Below are 25,757 nucleotides of genomic sequence, written 5' to 3'. Positions count from 1 at the left end.
TTTTTACTCTAAATCTCCACTTTAACTTTTACATCAGAAAGTCATGTGGTTCTTGTTTAGTTAAGTGGAGATGTAGAATAAAAAATAATTAAATATTGTTCTGTTTCACACCCACAGCTATAATATTGCTTCTGAAGATATGGATTTAAATGCTGGAGTCATTTGGATTACATTCATGTTTCCTTTATGTGATTTTTGGAGCTACAAAGGTCTGACCACCATTCACTTGCATTGTATGGACCTGAGATATTTTTCTAAAAATCTTTGTGTTCTGCTCAAGAAAGAAAGTCATACACATCTGGGATGGCATGAGGGTGAGTAAATGATGAGAATTTTCATTTTTAGGTGAACTGTCCCTTTAACTTGGCACTGTGACAGCTCAGAATGTGTTACGATTTATGTGGCTCTAAGCAACCATCCGACGGGCTCCGGATTGTATTGGTAGCAAAACAGTTAAATGAAATCAGTAAGCTATGAGGAACTTTGTAATATACTTTCTAGGCCTGTAGACCTAACCCAACCCTGTCTTTTTGACAGAAGATCATTTCCATGACATCTTGTTATTTCTATGAAGCCTTTAATTTCAGGTCCCACTGAAAAGTTTGAAAGCTCGGTTTAAGAAATATCCTTTCATCTCAAATATCTAAACTTATGGTCTGTACTAGGCCTACTTGATGGCATCAGTTTAGTCATATGCAAGGATGACCACTGAGAGGTCCTCAGCTTTATTAAAGTGATAGTTCACCCAAAAACAAATCTCTCATCATTTGCACACCCTCATCCCATCCCAGATGTGTATGACTTTCTTTCTTCAGCAGAACACAAAGATTTTTAGAAGAATATTTCAGCTCTGTAGGTCCTTACAATGCAAGTGAATGGTGACCACAATTTGAATCTCCACAAATCACATAAAGGCCACATTTTGAAAGTGAAAGTGGAAATTCATTGTAAGAAAGGACTTAAATATTAACCTGTTTCTCACCCAAACCTATTGTATCGCTTCTGAAGACATGGATTTAACCACTGAAGTCTTTTGGATTATTGTTATGTGGTCTTTATGTGATTTTTGGAGATTCAAAATTCTGGCCACCATTCACTTGCATTGTATGGACCTACAGAGCAGATATATTCTAAAAACTGTTGTTTGTGTTCAGCAGAAGAAAGAAAGTCATACACATCTGGCATGACATGAGGGTGAGTAAATGATGAGAGAATTTTCATTTCTGCGTGAACTATATAAGGTTGTAGGCATTAAATTATGCATACTATACTATACTGGCTGTATTTTAATGGCTAATTCATAAAGATTAACATATTTTACAAACTTTTTGGGCCATCTTTGCCTTTAAGGCAAATGTCTAAGAAGTTATCGCCATATTGAATGGACGGTCCAGTATGCATATGAGCTGGGCGGACAGCATCAATGCAGGTCTCCCCTGATGCACGCATGTGTTGTGTTCTCTCTCGTGCCCGTGTGTCGTAATATCGTGTGCACGTATGTTGTATGAGGTGCGCGCGCAGCGGCACACGCGCGTTCCCGCTCACGCTCTTTGGCAGTGTGTCGCGCGGGCTGTCGGGATCATGTCCGCCATGTTTTTACACCATCCGAGAAAAAAAAACCCATGAAAAAACACCACAGCTCGCTCAGAGATGCCTTTAACAGCCAGATTTCGATTGGAGGGACGTGAGTGAGCGCGGCCGTGGAGAGAACCGTCGGCTAGTCTGTGTATTTGTACCGAATGATCCGTGTTTAGTGTGTTTGTGATCGCTGAAAACAATGAGTAAACTCTCGTTCCGCGCGCGAGCGCTAGACGCCGCCAAACCGCTGCCGATTTACCGCAATAAAGACCTGCCGGACCTCACCGACTGCGTCTCCATCAACCGAGCGGTCCCGCAAATGCCAACCGGGATGGAAAAGGAGGAGGAATCGGTATGTGGATGATTTAAAATGCAGATTTTTTTTCACGGAGTTCAGGTGCATAACAGGGTGTTGATATTCACGTTGCATATACGCACTTGTCGCTACGTAAGCCCTATCTTTGCAAATGGGGGTCCGTAATCTGCGTAGGAAGGGTCTAGGTTACGTTGAAACTGTAAGAAAATTGCGTAACGGTGGGATGTTTTTACACTAATGGCGTGGGATGTGGTATTTACGTGAGATGTTTGCTTGTGGTGAGCGCGCATTGACGTCTGTTTTTTAACGCAGATGCGTTCGAGATTAACGTATGATACGTTTGAATGCATGATCTGGACGGCATGCTTGTGGAAAGCCCGAATCTGCGTTTGATTCAATGTGTTTAGTTTCTTCAAGGGCCCTGGTGTTTAGTTTCTACAACAGCGGACCAAAGACCGTATAATCTTAAACCTGCTGCATTTACAACAATTACCATGGTACTACCATATCTTTTTGGACACGTGTTAATACCATGGTAATCTCTGTCACTTACTTTGGGGTATCACCTAAAAACCATGGTACATGGCATAAGTACCATGGTTTTACCATCTGATAGCATGGTACCGTCACAGTCCTTTCAAGGAACTGCTTATTTTCTCCTCAAGGCACAGTTTAAAGCAAATCACCCCCTAATATTGTCATATGTATTACATTTAGCAATAATTTAAGAAGAGTCATATTATTTAGTATTGTTAAATGTCCTAGTTATAATATTCACTTACCTTCACCTGTCATGGCTTTCTGTCTTCAGCTGTGTTGACTTAAACTCCAGCAACAGATCATTATGCAATTAGTGTATTCATTTCCCACAGTTTGATTCACCTGATGCCATTTGATTGTAAGTGAAGTTAGTTTCCATTAAAACAGAACTGTCATGCCAAGGTTTACTACCCGGTACATGAAAACCAGCCATTTGACTTTTTGGATGAAGTGTTAGGATTTACTCATCACTTATGTAAATACTGGCCATGATCAGAAAAATAAAAAATATGTTGGGTGGATCTGGGCACAGACATAGTACAGTAACACATCTCATTTTATAATGGCACTTGAAGTAAACATTACTGTTAGGCTATTTTGATGATCTTTGCAACATTAACTTGTGTAGATTGTATTTCCTCTCCTTATCTGCCCTATAACAAAGCTTTCTATTATTGAACTATCTACAGTAACTGCTAGGGATGTGCAAAACCATTCATTTCCATAGTCAGCTAGTCGGTCGGTTGCCGACTAGTCGGCCACGGTATTAAGGATAATAATGTACAGTTAGGCTCTTATGTTCAGGTGACCATTTCAGAGGGTTATACGGAAGCTAAGCTCAGCACTTCAACACGGTAACTAATGGAAATTCAACAAAAATATATGCTAAATAACTAGGGGTGTATGATTCATGCGTCTCATTATTCGGTTCCTGATTTTTTTAAGCCTGAATCAAGAAAAGTTTTTGATAATAATTATTATTATTTTAAAAACATTTGCAAAACAGTTCCTTTTCAAATTTAGCTAAAAGTACTGTTCTTAAAAGTGTTAAATGATCCATCATAGATGTACTGGAACAAAAAATCAGCCCAGAACAGGACAATGGTGACACCAAATGGAAATATTTAAGCAATATCACATGAGCAAGAGTGCGATATGGCCCTACATCAGCACTGCTGTGATTCGGCCGCAGGTACTGATTTAGGGCCATATAGCACGATTGCGAGTGTGATATTGCTTATATACAACAGTTCAATGAACAAGTACATTTAAAAAAAAAAATTGGAAAAACTGAGTACGGTCATAAAAACGCATTTGTGCTTTGAACTACTTTCTTACGCGACAGATCAGAATCTGCTGTTGCTGATTCAAACCAAATGATGCGTCCAAGCCTCGGTTAGTAATTACAATTTTTTTACTTCAGAAATAGTATCACGGCTTGTGCTGTTTCTACCAAGTTATTGGATAAACAAGGATGGATGGGTGTGTTTGTGTGTGTGTGTGAGAGAGAGAGAGAGAGACGGAGCGTGTGTGATCACCTGTTGCCACACCCAAGCAGAGATGCTGTCAGTTTTCTGAAGATCAGATTTCTCAGTGGAAAAGTAGCCGTCCAAGTGGGGGTATTTCTCCCTATTTCGCGGTAGCCGGTGCGCAAGAGTCTTTCACTATAGAAACGGCAATGTCCTCCGCCATTTTAAACAGTGTGTCCACTCCAATGTGGAAAGTTCAATAAGAGGTAAGCGCCTTCAGTTTGTGTAATTAATCAGTCTGTTGTGTCTCTCAGCTGTGATGAGCTGTAATGCTGAAGTTGTTTGTTTAAAGTGGTTTAAAGCTATTTCCTAGCTTTAGTAGTGATACAAGTGATCACAGAGTGTTGTATGTAAACGGTGGCTGACGCGGATTCACTTCACGTCACCAACTTGCTCATATTACACACAAAAATGATATTTTGCCGCCACCTGCTGGCTAACATATGTAATGTAAAAAAAGTCACATAGCCCAGTGTTTCCCAACCACTGTGCCATGAAAGATTGTCAGGTGTGCCGTGGAAAATTATTAAATTCCACAAAATAAATGCATGAAAAAATTTTTTTTTTCAGGGATCCAAACCTCACCTTTCGGAGAAATTTGCCGTTTTGAAACCATAATCGGTCACTTTTGTGATTGTGAAGAGCAATGATTAATGTGCAAAAGAGACATATTTATACGCGTTAAGGGTCTTTCACATGACTCGCGTCAGTGCTGCAGAATACATTGAAGTCTATGAAGTGACACCACTTTACACCAAAGTGTTTTTCACACACACGTTTTTGCTTCAGCAATAATGTCTTTGAGAGTACTAAGCAACAACAAATATTTAAAAACTGTCCAAATTTGTGAAGAGACATTGAATGTCTCATAATTTCTTTTAATTAAATATTACCTTATCGTTTACGAATATCAGAGACCCCAGTTATTGAACTAATTTAAATTTCTCTTGTCATGTGGAGGGCAATGCGGCGCTTGACGCTGGCGTTGAACGGAGCGTTGACGCCTCGACTCAACTCATGTGAAATGTACTTTACAATGACGAAAGAACATTATTGAAACCCAAAATTATTATTATTTGTCTATTATTGTGGTCTTTTCTGATAAAAGCCATGCTCAGCAAGTACTCTCTCCGTAGATCTGCTTTGTTTTTATAATTCTTATACTGAAGTCAGTAGATTTGTAGCCATGCAGATTTTAATAAAGGAGAAGGTAAGGACGTTATTGAAACTCACTATTATTGTTGTCTTGTTGGATGAAAAATAATGCTCAGACTGAAGGAAGATTATAGATCTGCTTTGTTCTTTTAATGCTTAAACACTATAAAGTCTCTTGGTAGATTTCGGTCATGAACGACTCAGAATGATTCACTGACTCACTCATAGCACATAAGATGCTCATTTTTCGCCACCTAGTGACATTTCCAGAAGTGGTCACTGAACTAATCAGTTAATAAAATTGAACAAATCTGTGAAACCGAAGAAAGCCTCACCAAAATACTCTTTATTTTGCAGCTAATTCTGCACAGTTGTAAACTTGAATAAACTTGAATCACTAAAATAGCTGGAATTGGTGCTTTTAGCTTATCCTTAAAAAAAAAAAATCCCCAGAAAAAATGTTCGTGGAACAGTGATTGTCATGAGTTTGCATCCCTGTACTTTGTTGTAGCATTGCAAGAAAAATTCTACAAATTAGAAAAGAAGCAAATTTGTTTTTTCATTACCCATTTAGCGCTCTTGCCACCTGTGACCTCACACAGCGTAGCCTACCTATGTGACTTGTTTTTTTTTTTTTTTTTTTTTTTTTTGCATAGCCGAATTTCAAACATTACAAGTAAACACGCTACTAAGACGGACAGAAAACTTGGACAAGTTCTTGAAAAGGAAAAATATTGACGATGGTTAGCCTATGTGGGATAGTGGTGTGCCGTAGTATTTTTTTAGTCGTAAAAAGTGTGCCGTGACAGAAAAAAGGTTGGGAAACACTGACATAGCCTACAGTAGCTCTTAACACATATGCACTGCTCTTACACTTCAGTTTAGAACGGCACAAACACAAGTAGAATGATACACACAGTGAAGCGTCCGAGAGCTGATGGTGTCAGACCATCAGTGCTCATGGAACGTCTCTCTTCCAATCAGATTCGAGGACCGGAACTAACCGTTGTATATTAGCTAATAATTCTGCTTACTGAAAATACGGAATTATGTTAGATACATATGCTGCTTAAACACTGTATTACATATATCTTAAATATTTTATTACATTAATAAACATCTCATTACATCCAAGTATTATTTTCAAAAATACATATTTAATACATATGTAATGGATGTTTATGGTTATCCAGTTAAAAAAATTATTTACTGATGAAATCAAATCAGACATTTTGACATTAGGATTATTATTCCCCATAACATAATTATACACAGTGTTTAGCATTATATACAGGTGCATCTCAATAAATTAGAATGTCGTGGAAAAGTTCATTTATTTCAGTAATTCAACTCAAATTGTGAAACTCGTGTATTAAATAAATTCAATGCACACAGACTGAAGTAGTTTAAGTCTTTGGTTCTTTTAATTGTGATGATTTTGGCTCACATTTAACAAAAACCCACCAATTCACTATCTCAAAAAATTAGAATATGGTGACATGCCAATCAGCTAATCAACTCAAAACACCTGCAAAGGTTTCCTGAGCCTTCAAAATGGTCTCTCAGTTTGGTTCACTAGGCTACACAATCATGGGGAAGACTGCTGATCTGACAGTTGTCCAGAAGACAATCATTGACACCCTTCACAAGGAGGGTAAGCCACAAACATTCATTGCCAAAGAAGCTGGCTGTTCACAGAGTGCTGTATCCAAGCATGTTAACAGAAAGTTGAGTGGAAGGAAAAAGTGTGGAAGAAAAAGATGCACAACCAACCGAGAGAACCGCAGCCTTATGATTGTCAAGCAAAATTGATTCAAGAATTTGGGTGAACTTCACAAGGAATGGACTGAGGCTGGGGTCAAGGCATCAAGAGCCACCACACATAGACGTGTCAAGGAATTTGGCTACAGTTGTCGTATTCCTCTTGTTAAGCCACTCCTGAACCACAGACAACGTCAGAGGCGTCTTACCTGGGCTAAGGAGAAGAAGAACTGGACTGTTGCCCAGTGGTCCAAAGTCCTCTTTTCAGATGAGAGCAAGTTTTGTATTTCATTTGGAAACCAAGGTCCTAGAGTCTGGAGGAAGGGTGGAGAAGCTCATAGCCCAAGTTGCTTGAAGTCCAGTGTTAAGTTTCCACAGTCTGTGATGATTTGGGGTGCAATGTCATCTGCTGGTGTTGGTCCATTGTGTTTTTTGAAAACCAAAGTCACTGCACCCGTTTACCAAGAAATTTTGGAGCGCTTCATGCTTCCTTCTGCTGACCAGCTTTTTAAAGATGCTGATTTCATTTTCCAGCAGGATTTGGCACCTGCCCACACTGCCAAAAGCACCAAAATTTGGTTAAATAACCATGGTGTTGGTGTGCTTGACTGGCCAGCAAACTCACCAGACCTGAACCCCATAGAGAATCTATGGGGTATTGTCAAGAGGAAAATGAGAAACAAGAGACCATAAAATGCAGATGAGCTAAAGGCCACTGTCAAAGAAACCTGGGCTTCCATACCACCTCAGCAGTGCCACAAACTGATCACCTCCATGCCACGCCGAATTGAGGCAGTAATTAAAGCAAAAGGAGCCCCTACCAAGTATTGAGTACATATACAGTAAATGAACATACTTTCCAGAAGGCCAACAATTCACTAAAAATGTTTTTTTTATTGGTCTTATGATGTATTCAAATTTTTTGAGATAGTGAATTGGTGGGTTTTTGTTAAATGTGTGCCAAAATCATCACAATTAAAAGAACCAAAGACTTAAACTACTTCAGTCTGTGTGCATTTAATTTATTGAGTTTCACAATTTGAGTTGAATTACTGAAATAAATGAACTTTTCCACGACATTCTAATTTATTGAGCTGCACCTGTATAGTAGATTAATATTGCACTGTCATTAAACCTTTGTAAATCGCGGTAAGAGCAGATCACCCTTGCGCTTCAAACAGACATTCGATCCCTCGTGCTGAAAAGGCGCATCTCTCTCCAGATCCTGGTGCTCCCTGTATTACATTTTGCTTTTCTGTTTCAGCTGAACTCATCACCGAGCTTCTTGTGTGCAATGAAGGGATATCCATTTGTATGTCTGTGTTGCATAGGACGTTGCTTGTATTGCATAGAATAGATGGTAAAATAAAGTAAAAATACGTCCAATCTCCACGATTCGCATCGTCACATTTTTTTAACCGCAATGTCGTGCCACAATAAACCATTACACCCTTATAAATGGGTAACATGTTATTGCACAAAACTATCAAAGAAAGAAATAAGAAACACACCAATACAGAGCTGCACAGTACCACTTATGCGCGTCCTGAACGCAGAATGGTGCGCTTCAATGTAACCAGAGAACTTGGGAGTCTCAGAGTGATTCTTGCTGCACATTAAAAAGCACAGGACTGCAAGATAATGATGCAGATACACATTTAGACCTAGTTCATGACACCAAGCAGTTTAAACCTTTTTTTTTTTTTCTTTTTTTTTACTATAACAATTTCAAACATAATCAGCTAAAGACTTTTCTCTCCAAAGCACCTCTCAAATACGAGAACATTAGCAGTGGATTCAAAGTAGCGGTGCATGAATGGACTAAAGCATTAAAAAGGTGAAACTTCTTGCAGAAGGTGTCATGTGCTAACTATTATTCACTTTTAAGCACAGCAAGCTAGTCACGCAAAAAACGTTCTTGAAGTTGCGTCTCAATTTATTTGAGAAATGTGTCTCCTATTTAAACCACCACCACTAAAACATTAAAGGAATAGTTCACCCCCCCACAACCAAAAAAAAAATCATCATTTACTAATACAGTGTCTCAGCATTTACAAAATTATCTAATAATTTACAAAATACCCGATCACTTATTTGTGTTGTTTGCAACAAAGGAGCATAGATGTTCATACAAAGATGCCTCATTCAGCTGGTTTGGATACTTCAACTGCGGCGCCATCTTGGTGAACAAGGAGAGCTGTTTAAATCAGTTTGAATGCAAGTGAGTGAGTGGAGGAGAGGCCTCAGACCACAAATTCCTTGCTCAGGCCGCTGCATAAACTACTTTTGTGTGGAAACAGTATTACGGTCCATAGGAACAGTTGCTAATAAGGTATCTACGGATGAATATCTATGCAGAGGAGGCTTTCGCACTTACATCACGCGAGAGGCGTTTGAACTCCACCCTCATCTACGAGCTGGCCAGAAGCAAAAATGTTTAGTAGCAAATGTTTTAAATATTGATCTATTTCTTACACACCTAGCATTTCACTTCAGAAGGCATTAATTAATCCACTGGAGTATTCTGAATTTTACAGAATGTAATGCCAATAATAATTTGGATGCTTGCAAGGGTTGTAAGCCCTTGCAACTAGTTTCATCACGTTGCTGTTCTCAGCTGCATTAGAAGTCGTCCTTTCCCAATTTTTGTTTCTATCTCTGTTTTTAACTTTTTTTTTTTTTTTATTGCTGAGTCCAGCTACAGTACATTACTTCCAGATTAACTAGCGGGTCTCACTTACTACACACTGCAGTGTGGAAACATTTTGTTCTAGACATGGCACTAGGTAATAAAACTTGCACTGTACTTGAAAACATGATTTAACGTTCACGCCAAACATTTGAGGTGACCATCATTTGGCAGTTGCACACATGTAATTTGCAAATGGTCAAAGAGCTCTCTCTCATGCTTTGTTTCAGGAGCATCATCTTCAGAGGGCCATCTCTGCACAGCAGGTGTTCAGGGAAAAGAAGGAGAGCATGGTGATCCCTGTGCCAGAGGCAGAGAGTAACATCACCTATTACGATCACCTTTACAAAGGAGAGTTCCGCATTCCCAAACAGCTCATCCACATTCAGCGTGAGTGGCTCTCCATGATCTACATGCCTCACGACAATCCCACATGATACATCAGTATATTTAAATTAGATTTGTATTGATTTTTATTTTTTAAATCAAGTGTCATTTGGATTGATATTTAGAAGGCTATTTCTCATTAATATACAGTTGGTTTAGGAGGAAGATAAACTTGCAGTGCAAAATCCACTGAGCTTGTTGAGTTCTCCACTATCTGGTTACCTAAATGTACAATAATGTTAATGTGAATCTCACACTGACCTGTACCTGTTACTCTGCACTAGCTCTGGGTCTGGATTATGAATTGCCTGACTATGATATGGACTCGGAGGATGAGACTTTACTGAATAGACTCAACCGCAAGATGGAGCTCAAACCAATCCAGTTTGAGACCATGATGGACCGGTTGGAGAAAGCCAGCACAAACCAGGTAAGAACAGGCTTATTATATGTAAAATATCTGTCTGTATTGTTTCACTTTCATTCACTTGCATTCCTCTGACACTCTTCCAATTATTGTTTTGTAGCTGGTCACTTTTCAGGAGGCCAAGCTGCTGCTAAATGAAGATGACTATCTGTTGAAGTCAGTGTATGATTACTGGGTGAGGAAGAGGAAGAATTGCAGGGGCCCATCGCTCATCCCACAGATCAAGCAGGAGAAAAGGGATAGCTCCACCAACAATGATGCTTACGTGGCCTTTAGGCGGCGCACAGAGAAAATGCAGACCAGAAAGGTAAGCCCACGTGTTCTGTGTTTTGCCACACATGTCTCAGTTTGCATTGCCATTCAAATAGGACACTTTCTTGCATTCTGTCTGCAGTGTTTTATGTACGTTAAGATGGATGTTTTAATGGCAACTATTATTTAAAGGAATAGTTCACCCAAAAAGGAAAATTCTCTCATCATTTACTCACCCTCATGCCATCCCAAATGTGTATGACTGACTTTCTTCTGCTGAATACAAACAGATATTTTTAGAAGATTGTCTCAGCTTTGTAGGTCCATATAGGGGTGGGTGATATGACCAAAATCTTATCATGATATGAGTAATTTTGTATCACGACTATACAGTATATCTGTCATGATATAGCATTGATGTGATTGAACATGTTATGTTGTTGACCAATATTATTATAAACTTTCCTCAGGAAACTCGATCTTTTAGAGAATAATACACAAGTATATATAAGAGTACAAGTATATATAAAAATAATGCAACAAAAATAAACACTTCTTGCAAAAAATATCCAAAATTGTGTTAACACTTCTTGCAGAAAATAAATATCAAATAAATCTAAACACTTCTTGCTAAAAAAACATTTTCAGCCAAATTAATGTGGAGTGCATCTTTTGCTTTTCATAATAATCTTTTGCTAGCTTCATTTTAATGTAAAACAAATTGCTTGTATTACGAGTGATTATCATCGTGCGGCACCATTTGCATTGATATTTTTCTGTTCTGTGTTGGATTTTGTGAACGTACACCACAGATGTCGCACCTGTTTTAATTACAAGCTCCTCTTTATTTTCTTGACTTGTTTGGGAATCGTCCCGTTCTGTGAAGATGTCTTTCTCAGGGTTTTTTTAGGGTAAAAAATGATTGACTTGCACAAGTGATCCGACTCTGCGCTCTCCTGTAAATATTGAGAATCCTACTGGACTCGTGCGTACTTGCGTGCTCCAGAGGTAGTGCAAGCGACACTTACATGAAGTAAGGTGTAGTAATACGAGTCAGGTGAGAAGCATATTAAGCACATATGAAACGGCGAACGCGAGATGAATGTAATTTAATTTGGTTGGGTGGCTGCCAAAATTTGTAAAACCTTGTCCATGTTTCTTAATTTCTCTGTCTCACGTGGAGCCCTACCCACTGATGGATAAGGCCATGCTGCGCTTTACATGTTGCAATATACACAATATAGCAAAATCTCTATTGATTGACACTTTATATCGTTGCCACGATATATATCGTCATATCGCCCTGCCCTGGGTCCATACAATGCAAGTGGATGGTGATCAGCACTTTAAAGCTCCAAAAAGCACAGCCAGTTGTAGTAAAAGTAATCCATACGGCTCCAGTGGTTAAATGAACGTCTTCTAAAGGGATACAATCGCTTTGGGTGAGAAGCAGTTCAATATTTCAGTCCTTCTCACTATAATTGTTTACTTCTGGTCACTCTCAAATGCGCATTCATGAGGGGATCCAGTTCATGCAGATTCTCGTGTGACGTATGCAACCGTTTAATTATAACAAAAGAGATGTACACAAGATTGCTGAAAATATAAGAACATTTATTATACAGGCTGTCAGTAGATTTTGGAACTGACATGCATGTAGCTAATGCTTCTGCTAATCAGCCATGTGGTTGATGTGGTCGATCTTGTTAATATGACCACGTGTGATTAATGTGCATTACAGCATCCTGTGAAAAGGTCACATATTCCCCTCAATTGAAGTGTGTTTTGGAAATAGAATTCACACCTACTCCACAGGAACCATCTGTTCTCTTTCTGTAGAATCGAAAGAATGACGAGGCATCTTATGAGAAAATGCTGAAGCTGAGGAGAGAGTTCAGCCGAACCATGAGCATCCTGGAGATGATCAAGAAAAGAGAGAAGAGCAAACGAGAGCTGCTGCATCTGACGCTGGAGGTGGTTGAGAAAAGGTGTGCACACTGCACACACACTCGCACACACATTCCCCCACTCCCATGCTTGCACAACACACACATATACTGTGACAAATACTGTATGTCACCAGTCCTAACTTTCACCAGCCAGACTAAATGTGTTTGTTCTCAGGAGGGTAAAGCTGCTTTGAGACGACATCTGTTGTAAAACGTACAATATCAGTCTGTGTGAAAACAGTTGATAATTTATTTCAAGTGACTTATCTCATCTCATTTGAAATAACTTGGTTTTTGCCTTTTGTTTTTTTCCCCCATGTTATGTGTATTTTAGGTATCAAATTGGAGACTTCTCTGGAGAGATTCTTAATGAAGTCACTGTACCTCTGGAGAAAACCATTTACCCTGCACCGATATCCCTACAAAACGGGAGCCGGCACAAGACAGAGGGCAAAATCAAGGTAAAGACAAAAAGCAGAAGGGGAAAAAGGGCATATAAAAGCACATTGACACACCAGAGATCTATGTGGGAGACATAGACCAAATCCTTGATATTATAATAAAATGTCTTCTGTCTGTTTTCTTCAGTCCCACAAATCTGGACCCAAATACCTGCACCCCTTCACAGTCAAGGCTGAGCCGCACTTTGACTTTGTGCGGTCTCAAAAGAAATACAACAAGAGGCCCAAACTTGATGTATTGCGCCAGCCTGGTCGACCAGAGCGGCAGCAGATCATCAACAAGGCAGACATCAAACAGTACGACTTCCACAGCTCTGGAGAGGAGGATTACCCACTGGTCAGTATGCAGCTCAATCAGGAGCAATGTTTGGCTTCACATGCTCATTGGATGTGTTGAGGTGTCATAGCTGTGTGCATAATAATTTTCATGTTTTAAGTAAAACCTCTATGTATCATTTTTGTCTGTTAAAGACATTTTTTGAAAATGTATCAAATATATATTTTTTTCTTTTATTTTTCTCAACCCAAGTCTCCAGCATCAGAGCCGGATGAAGAAAATGATCCAGATGGAATCTTTGCCTTTAGACGGAAGGCTGGCTGCAGTTACCATGCTGTGAGTTTCCTATTGAACGCTTGGCTGTACATCATAAAAGCATCTGTAACTGTGCCAGTCAAAATATCATAATATTTTTCAGCCCTTTGACGATATTCAGTGTAGCCTATTTCTTGATATTTATGTATTTGCACTAAATGAATGCAGGATTAATCAATATTTATATTGACACCATAGTAACAAACTGATTTTTAAAGGGTTAGTTCACACAAAAATTTAAATTCTCTCATGATTTACTTACCTTTAAGCCATCCCAGATGTGTATGACTTTCCATCCTCAACAGAACCGAAGTGAAGATTTTTATATGCAGATTTCATCTCAGTTTGTTCATACAATGCATGTAAATGGGTGCCATCAGGCTGCTGGCTGTTTGATGGTCCAAAAGACAAGTTTAGACAGCATAAATGTAATCCACATGACTCCAGTCGATCAATTAATATCTTCTGAAGCAAACCGAAAGGTTTGTGTAAGAAACTAATAGATAATTTAGAATGTTTTTAAATTTAAATCGTTGCTTCCAAGCGCTGGATTGCTGTTGGAAATGACCTATCTCTCATGTGACGTTCGTTCCTCTGTTGTAAACGAAGCGCACTTGAACGCATCATTGTGCTTACGTCACTGATGTGTCGACTGCTGGCAGGAAGTGATTTTTAAAAGTTAAAAGTTTTAATTATCGATTTGTTTTTACACCAACCTATAGATTTGCTTTAGAAGACATTAATTGATTGAAACGTGTGGATGACTTTCATGCTTCCTAAATATGCCTTTTGGACCAAACAGCCAGCAACCTGTTGGCACCCATTTACTTGCATTGTATGGACAAACAGAGCTGAAATGGGCTTATAAAATTCTTCATTTTGGTTCTGCTGAAGAAGGAAAGTCATACACATCTGGAATGGCTTAAAGGCAAGTAAATCATGAGAAAATTTGGATTTTTGGGAGAACTAACCCTTTAACTACATATTGTTTTGCTAAAACATGTAACATGCCACACAAGGACTTCTGTAAACAGTTGGGGGTGATGATTCTAGCAATTTATTTAACCAGACTTGGAACCGATCCATTGAGACGGGCAGTTTGAAAGATATGAAGCAAACTTTCCAACTATAATCTATCTACTTGCAAGCAGGGTCGTGTGGATTACTTCAAGAAAGTATTCTGGGCTGAATACTGAATACTCTCTCTTAAATGTGTTCAGTAAAGTAGTTGGAATACATCAAATAAAAAGTTACGTATTCAGAATACAAGAATACGTTTAGAATACATATTTACAGTTGAAGTCAGAAGTTTTCATACACTTAGGTTGAAGTCGTTAAAACTAATTTTTAACCACTCCACAGATTTCATATTAGCAAACTATAGTTTTGGCAAGTCGTTTAGGACATCTACTTTGTGTATGACATGAGTAATTTTTCCAACAATTGTTTACAGACAGATTGTTTCACTTTTAATTGACTAACACAGTTCCAGTGAGTCAGAAGTTTACATACACTAAGTTAACTGTGCCTTTAAGCAGCTTGGAAAATTCCAGAAAATGATGTCAAGCCTTTAGGCAATTAGCCAATTAGCTTCTGATAGGCTAATTGGCTAATTGGAGTCAATTGGAGGTGTACATGTGGATGTATTTTAAGGCCTACCATTAAACTCAGTGCCTCTTTGCTTGACATCATGGGAAAATCAAAAGACCTCAGAAAAAAAATTGTGGACCTCCACAAGTCTGGTTCATCCTTGGGAGCAATTTCCAAATGCCTGAAAGTACCATGTTCTATACTGTACAAAAAATAGTACGTAAGTATAAACACCATGGGACCACGCAGCCATCATACTGCTCAGGAAGGAGATGCATTCTGTCTCCTAGAGATGAATGTAGTTTGGTGCAAAAAGTGGAAATCAATCTCAGAACAACAGCAAAGGACCTTGTGAAGATATTGGACGAAACAGGTAGACAAGTATCTATATCCACAGTAAAATGAGTCCTGTATCGACAGAACCTGAAGGGCTGCTCAGCAAGGAAGAAGCCACAACTCAAAAACTGCTTTAAAAAAGCGAGACTACAGTTTGCAAGTGCACACTGTTGTCTGGTCTAATGAAACAAAAATTGAACTGTTTGGCCATAATGACCATTGTTATGTTTGGAGGAAAAAGGGTGAGGCTTGCATGCCGAAGAACACCATCCCAACCGTGAAGCGTGGGGGTGGCAGCATCATGTTGTGTGGGTGCTTTGCTGCAGGAGGGACTGATGCACTTCACAAAATATATGACATCATGAGGAAGGAAAATTATGTGGATATATTGAAGCAACATCACAATACATCAGCCAGGAAGCTAAAGCTCGGTCGCAAATGGGTCTTCCAAATGGACAATGACCTTCAAAGTTGTGGAAAAATGGCTTAAGGACAACAAAGTCAAGGTGTTGCAGTGGTCATCACAAAGCCCTGACCTCAATCCGATAGAAAATTTGTGGGCAGAACTGAAAATGCATGTGCGAGCAAGGAGTACTACAGACCTGACTCAGTTACACCAGTTCTGTCTGGAGGAATGGGCCAAAATACCAGCAACTTATTGTAAGAAGCTTGTGGAAGGCTACCCAAAATGTTTGACCAAATACTAACAAAGTGTATGTAAACTTCTGACCCACTGGGAATGTGATGAAAGAAATAAAATCTGAAGTAAATAATTCCATTATTCTGACATTTCACATTCTTAAAGTTGTGATCCTAACTGACTTAAGACAGGGAATGTTTTTATGATTAAATGTCAGGAATTGTGAAAAACGGAGTTTAAATGTATTTGCAAAGGTGTATGTAAACTTCTGACTCCAACTGTATAAAGGCAAGGCACATTTGGAGGAATTAAGTGTGATGTCATTGTTATCATATCTGCACTGCTAAATCTCTACTTTTAACTAATCTAAGTCAGTCTGAATAGCTAGTTTATTTAAATTAGATGTGGAGTTGGACACGAATGTTTTTCTTTATTGAAGAAGACAAACAGAAGGCAGTTTGTGGTCAGCTACAATATTTTAATATTTTAACATTAATCTTTTTCTTAACGCATGATTTGATTGGACTGACAAAGAGTAATACATTTTGACACTATATGAAATGCAAATAAACCGTATTTATTTTCGAGATAACTGGATGCCATAAAGTAGTGGGGTCATGTGACAACAATGTATATTAATGATTTTTAACTAGGCTTGCTTGCATATTTCCAAATTTAGTCCGATTTATTAATTTAGTTTTCTATCTCTTATTACCAACAGTTTTATTTTGGTTGCTTTTGATTCTTTTACTCATCCTTTTTTGTTTTTTATTGTTTTATTTTTTATTTTTTTTGTGAATCACTTCGAATGATATACGTCTCCCCATATGTCAAGCCACAGATTTTACAGTAGTTATTTACATGAGGTTTTTCTGTCATCATTTGGACTCTGATCTACTTCCTTTTCCCTCTTTCAATCTTTGCAGTAGGCCTACTTTTTATTTTTTACCTATTAATTTTATTTTATTATTGTCGTTAATAACTGCTATTTCTCAACTCTTTTTCAAGTCTCTGATATGGACGTGACTCACCAAATGCTTATCGTGAGCTGTCCGTCTTTACTCCGCCTTTACAGAAGCTGTATCTGCAGCTGCATAAATGTATTTACACAGCAACAATCGCGGGAAACAATGTATCATGCGCGCAAATGTTATATTTGTGGAAAATTTTTTTGCCAGCTGTATTGATACTGTTGCACATCTTACAGCGCGCTGATTAAGATGTGCTGGTGCGGTTGTCAGATATTAAATCCGGAAATAATTTTACATGAATAAGACATTGCATTTCCATTCTTTAGTGCCGGGGTCAGCAACCTTTTTGGCATAAAGTGCCATTTTTTACTTTCCTGGTCAATGGCTGTGCCGATCTCCCCATTCTGATGGTTGATGTGAACATTAACTGAAGCTACTGACCCATATCTGCATGATTTTATGCACTGCACTGCTGCCACACGATTGGCTGATTAGATAATCGCATGGACGATTGTTGGTGCCAGATGTGCTGGTTTGAGTATTTCTGTAACTGCTGATTTCCTGGGATTTTCAAACACAACAGTCTCTAGAATTTACTCAGAATGGTGCCAAAAATATCCAGTGAGCAGCAGTTCTGCAGATGGAAACACCTTGTTGATGAGAGAGGTCAACAGATAATGGCCAGACTGGTTCGAACTGACAAAGTCTACGGTAACTCAGATAACCACTCAGTACAATTGTGGTGAGACGAATATGGCGCTGTTTTGGCGGCACGCGGGGAACCTAAACAATATTAGGCAGGTGGTTTTATTGTTGTGGCTGATTGGTGTGTACATATACACTATATTGCCAAAAGTATTCGCTCACCCATCCAAATAATTGAATTCAGGTGTTCCAATCACTTCCATGGCCACAGGTGTATAAAATGAAGCACCTAGGCATGCAGACTGCTTCTACAAACATTTGTGAAAGAATGGGCCGCTCTCAAGAGCTCAGTGAATTCCAGTGTGGTACTGTGATAGGATGCCACCTGTGCAACAAGTCCAGTCATGAAATTTCCTCGCTACTAAATATTCCACAGTCAACTGTCAGTGGTATTATAACAAAGTGGAAGCGATTGGGAATGACAGCAACTCGTAAGGCCACGTAAAATGACAGAGCGGGGTCAGCGGATGCTGAGGCGCATAGTGCGCAGAGGTCGCCAACTTTCTGCAGAGTCAATCGCTACAGACCTCCAAAGTTCATGTGGCCTTCAGATTAGCTCAAGAACAGTGCGTAGAGAGCTTCATGGAATGGGTTTCCATGGCCGAGCAGCTGCATCCAAGCCATATATCACCAAGTGCAATGCAAAGCGTCGGATGCAGTGGTGTAAAGCACGCCGCCACTGGACTCTAGAGCAGTGGAGACGCGTTCTCTGGAGTGACGAATCACGCTTCTCCATCTGGCAATCTGATGGACGAGTCTGGGTTTGGCGGTTGCCAGGAGAACGGTACTTGTCTGACTGCATTGTGCCAACTGTGAAGTTTGGTGGAGGGGGGATTATGGTGTGGGGTTGTTTTTCAGGAGCTGGGCTTGGCTCCTTAGTTCCAGTGAAAGGAACTCTGAATGCTTCAGCATACCAAGAGATTTTGGACAATTCCATGCTCCCAACTTTGTGGGAACAGTTTGGGGATGGCCCCTTCCTGTTCCAACACGACTGCGCACCAGTGCACAAAGCAAGGTCCATAAAGACATGGATGAGCGAGTTTGGTGTGTAAGAACTTGACTGGCCTGCACAGAGTCCTGACCTCAACCCGATAGAGCACCTTTGGGATGAATTAGAGTGAAGACTGCGAGCCAGGCCTTCTCGTCCAACATCAGTGTCTGACCTCACAAATGCGCTTCTGGAAGAATGGTCAAAAATTCCCATAAACACACTCCTAAACCTTGTGGAAAGCCTTCCCAGAAGAGTTGAAGCTGTTATAGTGCAAAGGGTGGGCCGACATCATATTAAACCCTATGGATTAAGAATGGGATGTCACTTAAGTTCATATGCGTCTAAAGGCAGATGAGCGAATACTTTTGGCAATATAGTGTATATGGTGAAAGATGACCTGTAGATGTTCTTGTCAGGTTTCATGAAATTGACCTGTCTGTGTGCCTCTCATATGGCGTAAAAGATTCATAGCTAGTTTGTCCCCACCTGGCATAGAAAGAGTATGCCATCATATTGTTGGCTTCCAATATTTGCTTTGAATTACATTATCCAATCCAAAAATCGCATTTTACACACCTGACCTCTCAAGTTTATATTTAACAGTGGCCAAATAGAACATTTGTAGTTCTGAACAAGATGTGTGTATATCCTGAAAGTGTCATGGATTATTATGCATTTTGACATTTTAATTTTCACTTTATTATTATTATTATTATTTTACTTTAAGGGTTATGGAGCAGCATATTATTTGGCTGTGCAGTTCAATGGTCATTTGCTTTCCCAGTGTTAATTGTGTGTTGTGTATCCTCAGCCACTGGTGGAGCAGAGCTGCACTCCTCACTGGCATCAGATGGGTCAGGAGAAGTTGTGGCAACGGAACTGTCTCACTGCCCTCTCTGTGCCCAGACGCTGTATTGCAGTGGCTCGTGGGAGGGTGGGCAGAGGTGGCAGGTACATCACATTTTTCTTCTGATCTCTTCAGTGCATCCATTTAACCTTTTGTAAAACTTACTTACTTTAGTGAAGTAGTTGCTCTAGTGAGGACAAATGTACTAGTTTATCACCATCCTGTTTGTTACTTAAAGTAGAAAAGTTTATATGGGTATCATACCAGGGTTGTTACATTTTGAATATTTAGTTTTTCTTTGTATTTTAGTTTTTAGTTTGTCCTTTTTAATGGTTTCATTTTCATTCGTTTTCGCTCTGACAGCTTAAGTCTTTTATTTTAAGTTAAATCTAGATGTTCAGTACAATTAGTTTTTATTTTAATTTTAGGGCTACCAAATTGAATGTGTTAACTGATCTCTCTGAACACCCTCTCTGAAAATTCTTTGTTGTATTCCATCAGGGTTCTTTTAGATCGCACCTCCTCAGATCTGGACCGGACCCTGAGACACCTGGACCCTGACATGTTTTATCCCTCCTCTGGCTCTAGTGTGCCTGTCCGCCCTGTCCACACAAACACAAACTCTCAATCCTTCTCCAAATTAAACCCTCAGTGCTCACTAACTCAGCTCCTGAGTGACATTCAGGCCTGCAGGTGGAAATTTTTCCGCCCTCGGCCGCAACAGACAAATTTGAGGGAGAAGGACAAGAAAGGGACTCCGCAGCTGGAAAAAGGTGGAGGGGCTTCTCTCTCGAACAGTGTGTTAGGTGAGTCATCTGTGGTGCAGTCTTAAACAGGATTCATGTTTTAAGGCCGGTTTATACATCTGTGTCGAACCTACACTGTAGACTCCACATAGTGACCAACGTGGTGGTTTGCCTGTGTTGGTGTGTCTGCATTGTTCTGAGTACACAGTCAAAATGCTAGTGCATTGAGAGAAAATGCCTTCACTTTTGAACTAATTATACATTTCTTAAATAAACAAAAGTAATGTTATTTGTGGATTTGTTATTCGAGTTCATCAAAGGATGTGACCAGGTTGAGATTTAGTTAAATTTTAATTATTATACATATTGTCTGCAATGCAGAGAGAAAATTAATCAGGCATATAATAAAGTGTGTTGCTTAAATAATAAAAATACATATTGGCATACAAACATCATCAAATTAATTTTCCGTAATATAAGTCGTTTTTTTTTTTTTTTATCATCATCTGAAAGGTCCTTCGACTTATAGTCCGATGTGACTTATATACATAATTTATATGTAAGTGATGTCGGCTGATCAAACACACGCATACAAAAACAAATGAAAACATCAGTCATAGAGATGGTAGAAGTGTTTTAAAGTTGCCAATTCAGAATAATTTGCCTTTACAAAGTACTTTATGCAACCAGTTTAAATATTTTGTCCATCATAACATTATTGTTCTAACAAACTCTAGACCGCTATCAAACACAACTCCTCACATGCCCATAAAATGATGATTCATCACACTCGTAAAAACATTGTCAGTGAACCAGATAATTAATAGATTGCAAAGAGGGTTGCAAATATCAGACATATCCACAGTCGCTAACATTAATGAATGAATAGAATACAACAGGCATATTGTTCTACCCACAGACTAAAAGCCGTTTATTTGTATGCTGCATAGGTTTACAGAAAATATAAACAGATGTGGTTTACTTGTTGCATTTCTTTCATGAAACATAAAAAGAATATGAGAAACTGTTACACAGGATTACTTAAAGAAAATTCTGCTGTTTAAAACAAGCCCAAAAACACAGTGATACAATGTGTAGATTCTGAGGTATTGTAATCTTCACAGAGTGCATTTGACATCTGAACCGGTCAAGGAGCTCTAAAACCGGTGAAGAGAAGTCAGGCTGCTGCTCATGGGTCCTAGTCCCTGCCGCATGCAACTTCTGTCAGTGTGACTTATACAGAGATGCAACTTGTGTTTTTTTTTCTCTCAAAAATGCTATTTTGAGCCGGTGTGACTTATAGTCAGGTGCGACTTTATTTCTGGAAAATACGGTACTTATTTGACCAACACAAAATAGGTGTCGTTTCAAAGCTTGGAAGCCGGATTTTAAAAAAAGCACATAGGCAATAAAATCACCTCTTAACAGGTGCTTCTTAATTTACTGACAAATTAGAAATGTTCAGTATTCATAAGTTAGGAAATGTGGTTAATTGTACACCATACTGTCAAAAATATGGTCAAAACATTATACAGATCGGAAAGGTCTCGTAGAATACAATAAATATTGTCACTCGCATACCAAATATATATTGAGGGGAAAAAAGCAGTTTATAAATTGTAAACTTATGTGTCTTTTTGGCTTGTAACTTCATGAAACATAAACTGAATATAAAAACAGCAGATGCTCCAGATTAAAACGAGACCAAATACAATGAATTATGATGTATAGATCATGACATGCTTATTTTTACATATTTTGTAATATTATTACAATATTATATAATTTTTATATAATTTATTATCCTCCCCAAGGTCCACTTATAATGTCAGTAAAGTTTTTTTTTATTGCACCAAAATAGTCATAATTTAATAATATATGATCATTTTTCACCCTATCTCTGTCTAAAAGCTCATTTTAAAGCTATCTGGCCCTTTAAGTCTTCGGTGTAAATGCCCACTGATCTGATTGGCTAACTTTGTGCAGTCCCTCAAAAACAGCCATATTTGAAACTCAATCGGAAAAATTAACAAGCTTCACATTATAATTTATAAAACTACATTTCAGGGCTAACACAAAGTACACAACACATTTCATCTGAATGTATAAAAATGTTCCCTAAAGCTTCAGCTAAATGATTAGTCCCTGTGATTTTCCTTAAATGTCTGGCTTTCAACAACTTGCTGTTGAGGATAATTTGAAGAGATGCTATATAACATCCCCCCACCCCCCCAAATAGCCATTTTGTTCTCTTGGTTCTGGTTTGAAGTGTATCTGCTTTGCACATGCAGGTGGGATCACAGAGGAGCAGTTTAACTCCCATCAGCAACAGCTGGTTCAGATGCACAAACAGTTGCAGCAACAAGAACTCCAGCAGAACTCAACAGCACCAGAACCTCTCACACACCCGCCTGTTAGTACACCACTCGGCCTAAATCTCTGCCTTATTTTATTGTATTTATAAATTTACGCTTATTAAAAGGTTTCCCTAATTTAAAAAACGTTTTGCAAAGAAAAAAGTATTACTTTTTAAACCTGTTTAAAATCTTGGACATTCACTGCATAAGAATCCAGTCATATTAGTAGCCCAAGTAGAGCTTGAACTGGTCACCCTATGGGGGCCATACAATTTGACTGATTTATGAAAATGTTTCTTCCACAGGACACGGTCTCGTCTGACTGCATGTCTAAGACTCTGGACTCGGCTAGTGCACACTTTGCTGCCTCTGCTGTAGTTAACACTCCCAACAATGAAAACAGGCCCCAGATTTCTTGTGTCAATGGCATTCTTCCCAATTCAGGCAAGTGTAACTTCTCTAAGTACACAGCTTATAGTGTGGTCCAAATATAACTAAAGTTTGTGGGTTCAAGGGAGTACAGATACTGAAAAATGCATAGCTTGAATGCATTATCACTTTAAATAAAGGTGTCTGCCAAATGCAAAAATGGAATGGAAATCCATTACATATGGAAATACAAGTCCTCTGTTTGGGGAATCATATGACTGCTTGGCAAAACTGTTATTGAGACTTGGATGACAACATCAGTCTTATATCGAGGGGTTAATTGAAACAAGGGAATATGATTGATTATTTGACTTTAAAATTTGTCTCCTACAGGAAGCTTTAGACAAGCCAAATTAAACCGTTCTGCACAGAGTGGAGTTGGTGGTGATTCAAGCTCTTTAATATGGACATCAAGCAGATCCAACCCGCAGTCTCTTCCTCACGGCCATGGGCACCTGAGCGCAGTGTCTCTGGCCCACACACACCACAACGCACGCCCGTGCGCCCCCTCAGCCTTAAAGCTGGCCAGTGTCGCTAGCTGTCTGGACCGGGTACCCAAAGTCACCCCCACCAGTGCCATCGACAGCATTGCCAGGTCTGAACCCTGACATCCCAGCATTCATTCAAATGGAAGAGGATTAAGAATTTGACCTATCAGCAAATTTTCAGAATAAGAAATGTCTGAAATATTTCACTGCCATGACTCTTTGTTTATTATTTTAATGGAGGCTTCCATTTTTTTAAGCAAATAAATAAATACTTAAAGGGATGGCCTTAAAGGGATAGTTCACCCCAAAATTAATATTGTCACAATTTTCTCACCCATATGTCATTCCAAACTTTCTTCAGTGGAGCACAAAATGAGAAGAAATGAAAGTGGATTGGGACCAGGGATTGTCAAGCTCTAAAAAGTAAAAAAAAAAAGCATAATAAAAGTAGTCCATATGACTTGTACAATAATATTCCAAGTCTTCTGAAGCTATATGATGGCTTTATGTGAGGAACTTATTGAAATTTAAGTCAGTACTCACTGAAAAACCTGCCTTGAAAATCTTGACAGCTTTACAACCATGGTAACATTTCACTTTGATTGCATGGAAACGATCAGCTTAGACATTGTCATAGATGGTGATGATACTTATGACAGTGAGGCTGCAAAGCATATACCAAGTGAAGAGAATCACGTGAACAATGACAAACAAAGCCTGGCATTCATAGTTATGAAAACTGGTTTAACTCAGATGACAGATTTTTTTTTTTTTTTTTGTAAACTATTTCTTAAATAATTTGCATGTATTTATCCTAAGGCATTTGTGCTTGCTCATGAAACATGTGACTATTAAGTGTTATAATAATACTGTCTCTGTTGCTTTTCATTTGCAGGGAGAACCATGAACCAGAGAGGCTGGCTCTCAATGGCTTATCAGAGACCACAGTGGCCATGGAGGTCACATAGCCCAAACATAAACTCACAGACTTGAGTGCTGAGAGCTATGCGCTTCAACACTGACTTATAACCAATAGCAGCATATCAAAATATTAAGATAAAATTGTCAATATAATAAGTGTACATTTTGTAAATTGGGAATTATCACTACCTTGTAAAATAGTATATTTGTATCGTTAGTCTGTCATTTCTGTTATTTGAAATTAAATTTTTTTTATCATCATGCTTTTGCACTTGGAAATGCAAGCAAGACAAGTGCATCAGTTCATGTGTGGATCATGAGCATGAATATAGGTCCTGCGTCACTTGTTTTAACTATTTATTTTGCAATGTTTACATTTTTGTATCTCGTACAAATAAATCCAATTTTGTGACCACAAAATGCAGACATAGCTAGTATACCATGCTTTTGTGCTTTTTTTCTTTATGGAAAGGAGAAAGCTCAGTTTGGTTTCACAGATGAAGAAAATTGTAATTGCAGATGTGATTATCATCCCCTCTTGAGATGTTTTTTAATGGTTTATTTTCTTTCCTTCCTCGTTTCACCAAGAATAGAATTTTATTCTGGAGACCAGCGGCCTCCATCTGAATGTGTGTGTTCAAGCATCCTTGAAAAATCTAGCAGAAGACATTCAATCTGGCAACTATCAGTCTGGTTTAACACTAGACATTCGATCTAGTTTATCAATCATTCATTTCCTGCTGTGAAATGAGGCTTAGTCAGGTTTTGTACTGGAATTAAACTTAAGGTCTACAGGTCACAAATACTGTCAACCATCTTGCTTATGAATGCTGAAATTGATACGTCTCAGTCCAGTGTCTTCAAAAAAATTTCCCCTTTTCAATTTGCCTTTTAAATTAAATGATTAAATGTATTAACAGCTGCCAATGTGTGGTGGGCTCGATTGACTCATTCATTTGCAGTTGCCCATTATCTCTAAATGTAACTGAACTAGTTTTTAATTTAGACATCTCCGACATACATGATGTCCTTAAGGCAAGTAAGGGAGATAAATGTGAGCTATTGACTGATAAATATGTTGAATGAACTTTACTCGACAG

At 38.7% G+C, this 25,757-nt stretch overlaps 1 protein-coding gene across 1 annotated transcript; it reads left to right on the top strand.

Moving 5' to 3' along the window:
- The first annotated feature begins 1,550 nt into the window (after nt 1–1,550).
- LOC127448381 (enhancer of polycomb homolog 2-like) lies at nt 1,551–25,094 on the top strand. The gene is made up of 14 exons (XM_051710858.1): nt 1,551–1,930; nt 9,799–9,958; nt 10,240–10,385; nt 10,483–10,689; nt 12,474–12,622; nt 12,918–13,044; nt 13,172–13,381; nt 13,574–13,657; nt 19,681–19,820; nt 20,218–20,522; nt 22,754–22,875; nt 23,125–23,263; nt 23,582–23,843; nt 24,632–25,094. Exons 1-14 carry the CDS (start codon nt 1,778–1,780, stop codon nt 24,702–24,704), a joined length of 2,277 nt encoding a protein of 758 aa, XP_051566818.1. The 5' UTR covers nt 1,551–1,777; the 3' UTR covers nt 24,705–25,094.
- The last annotated feature ends 663 nt before the right edge of the window (nt 25,095–25,757 follow it).

The sequence above is a fragment of the Myxocyprinus asiaticus genome, chromosome 11 (genome assembly GCF_019703515.2).
Source record: "Myxocyprinus asiaticus isolate MX2 ecotype Aquarium Trade chromosome 11, UBuf_Myxa_2, whole genome shotgun sequence".
In the NCBI taxonomy this organism is placed as follows: Eukaryota; Metazoa; Chordata; class Actinopteri; order Cypriniformes; family Catostomidae; genus Myxocyprinus; species Myxocyprinus asiaticus.
This window is presented reverse-complemented; position numbering and strand designations above follow the sequence as displayed.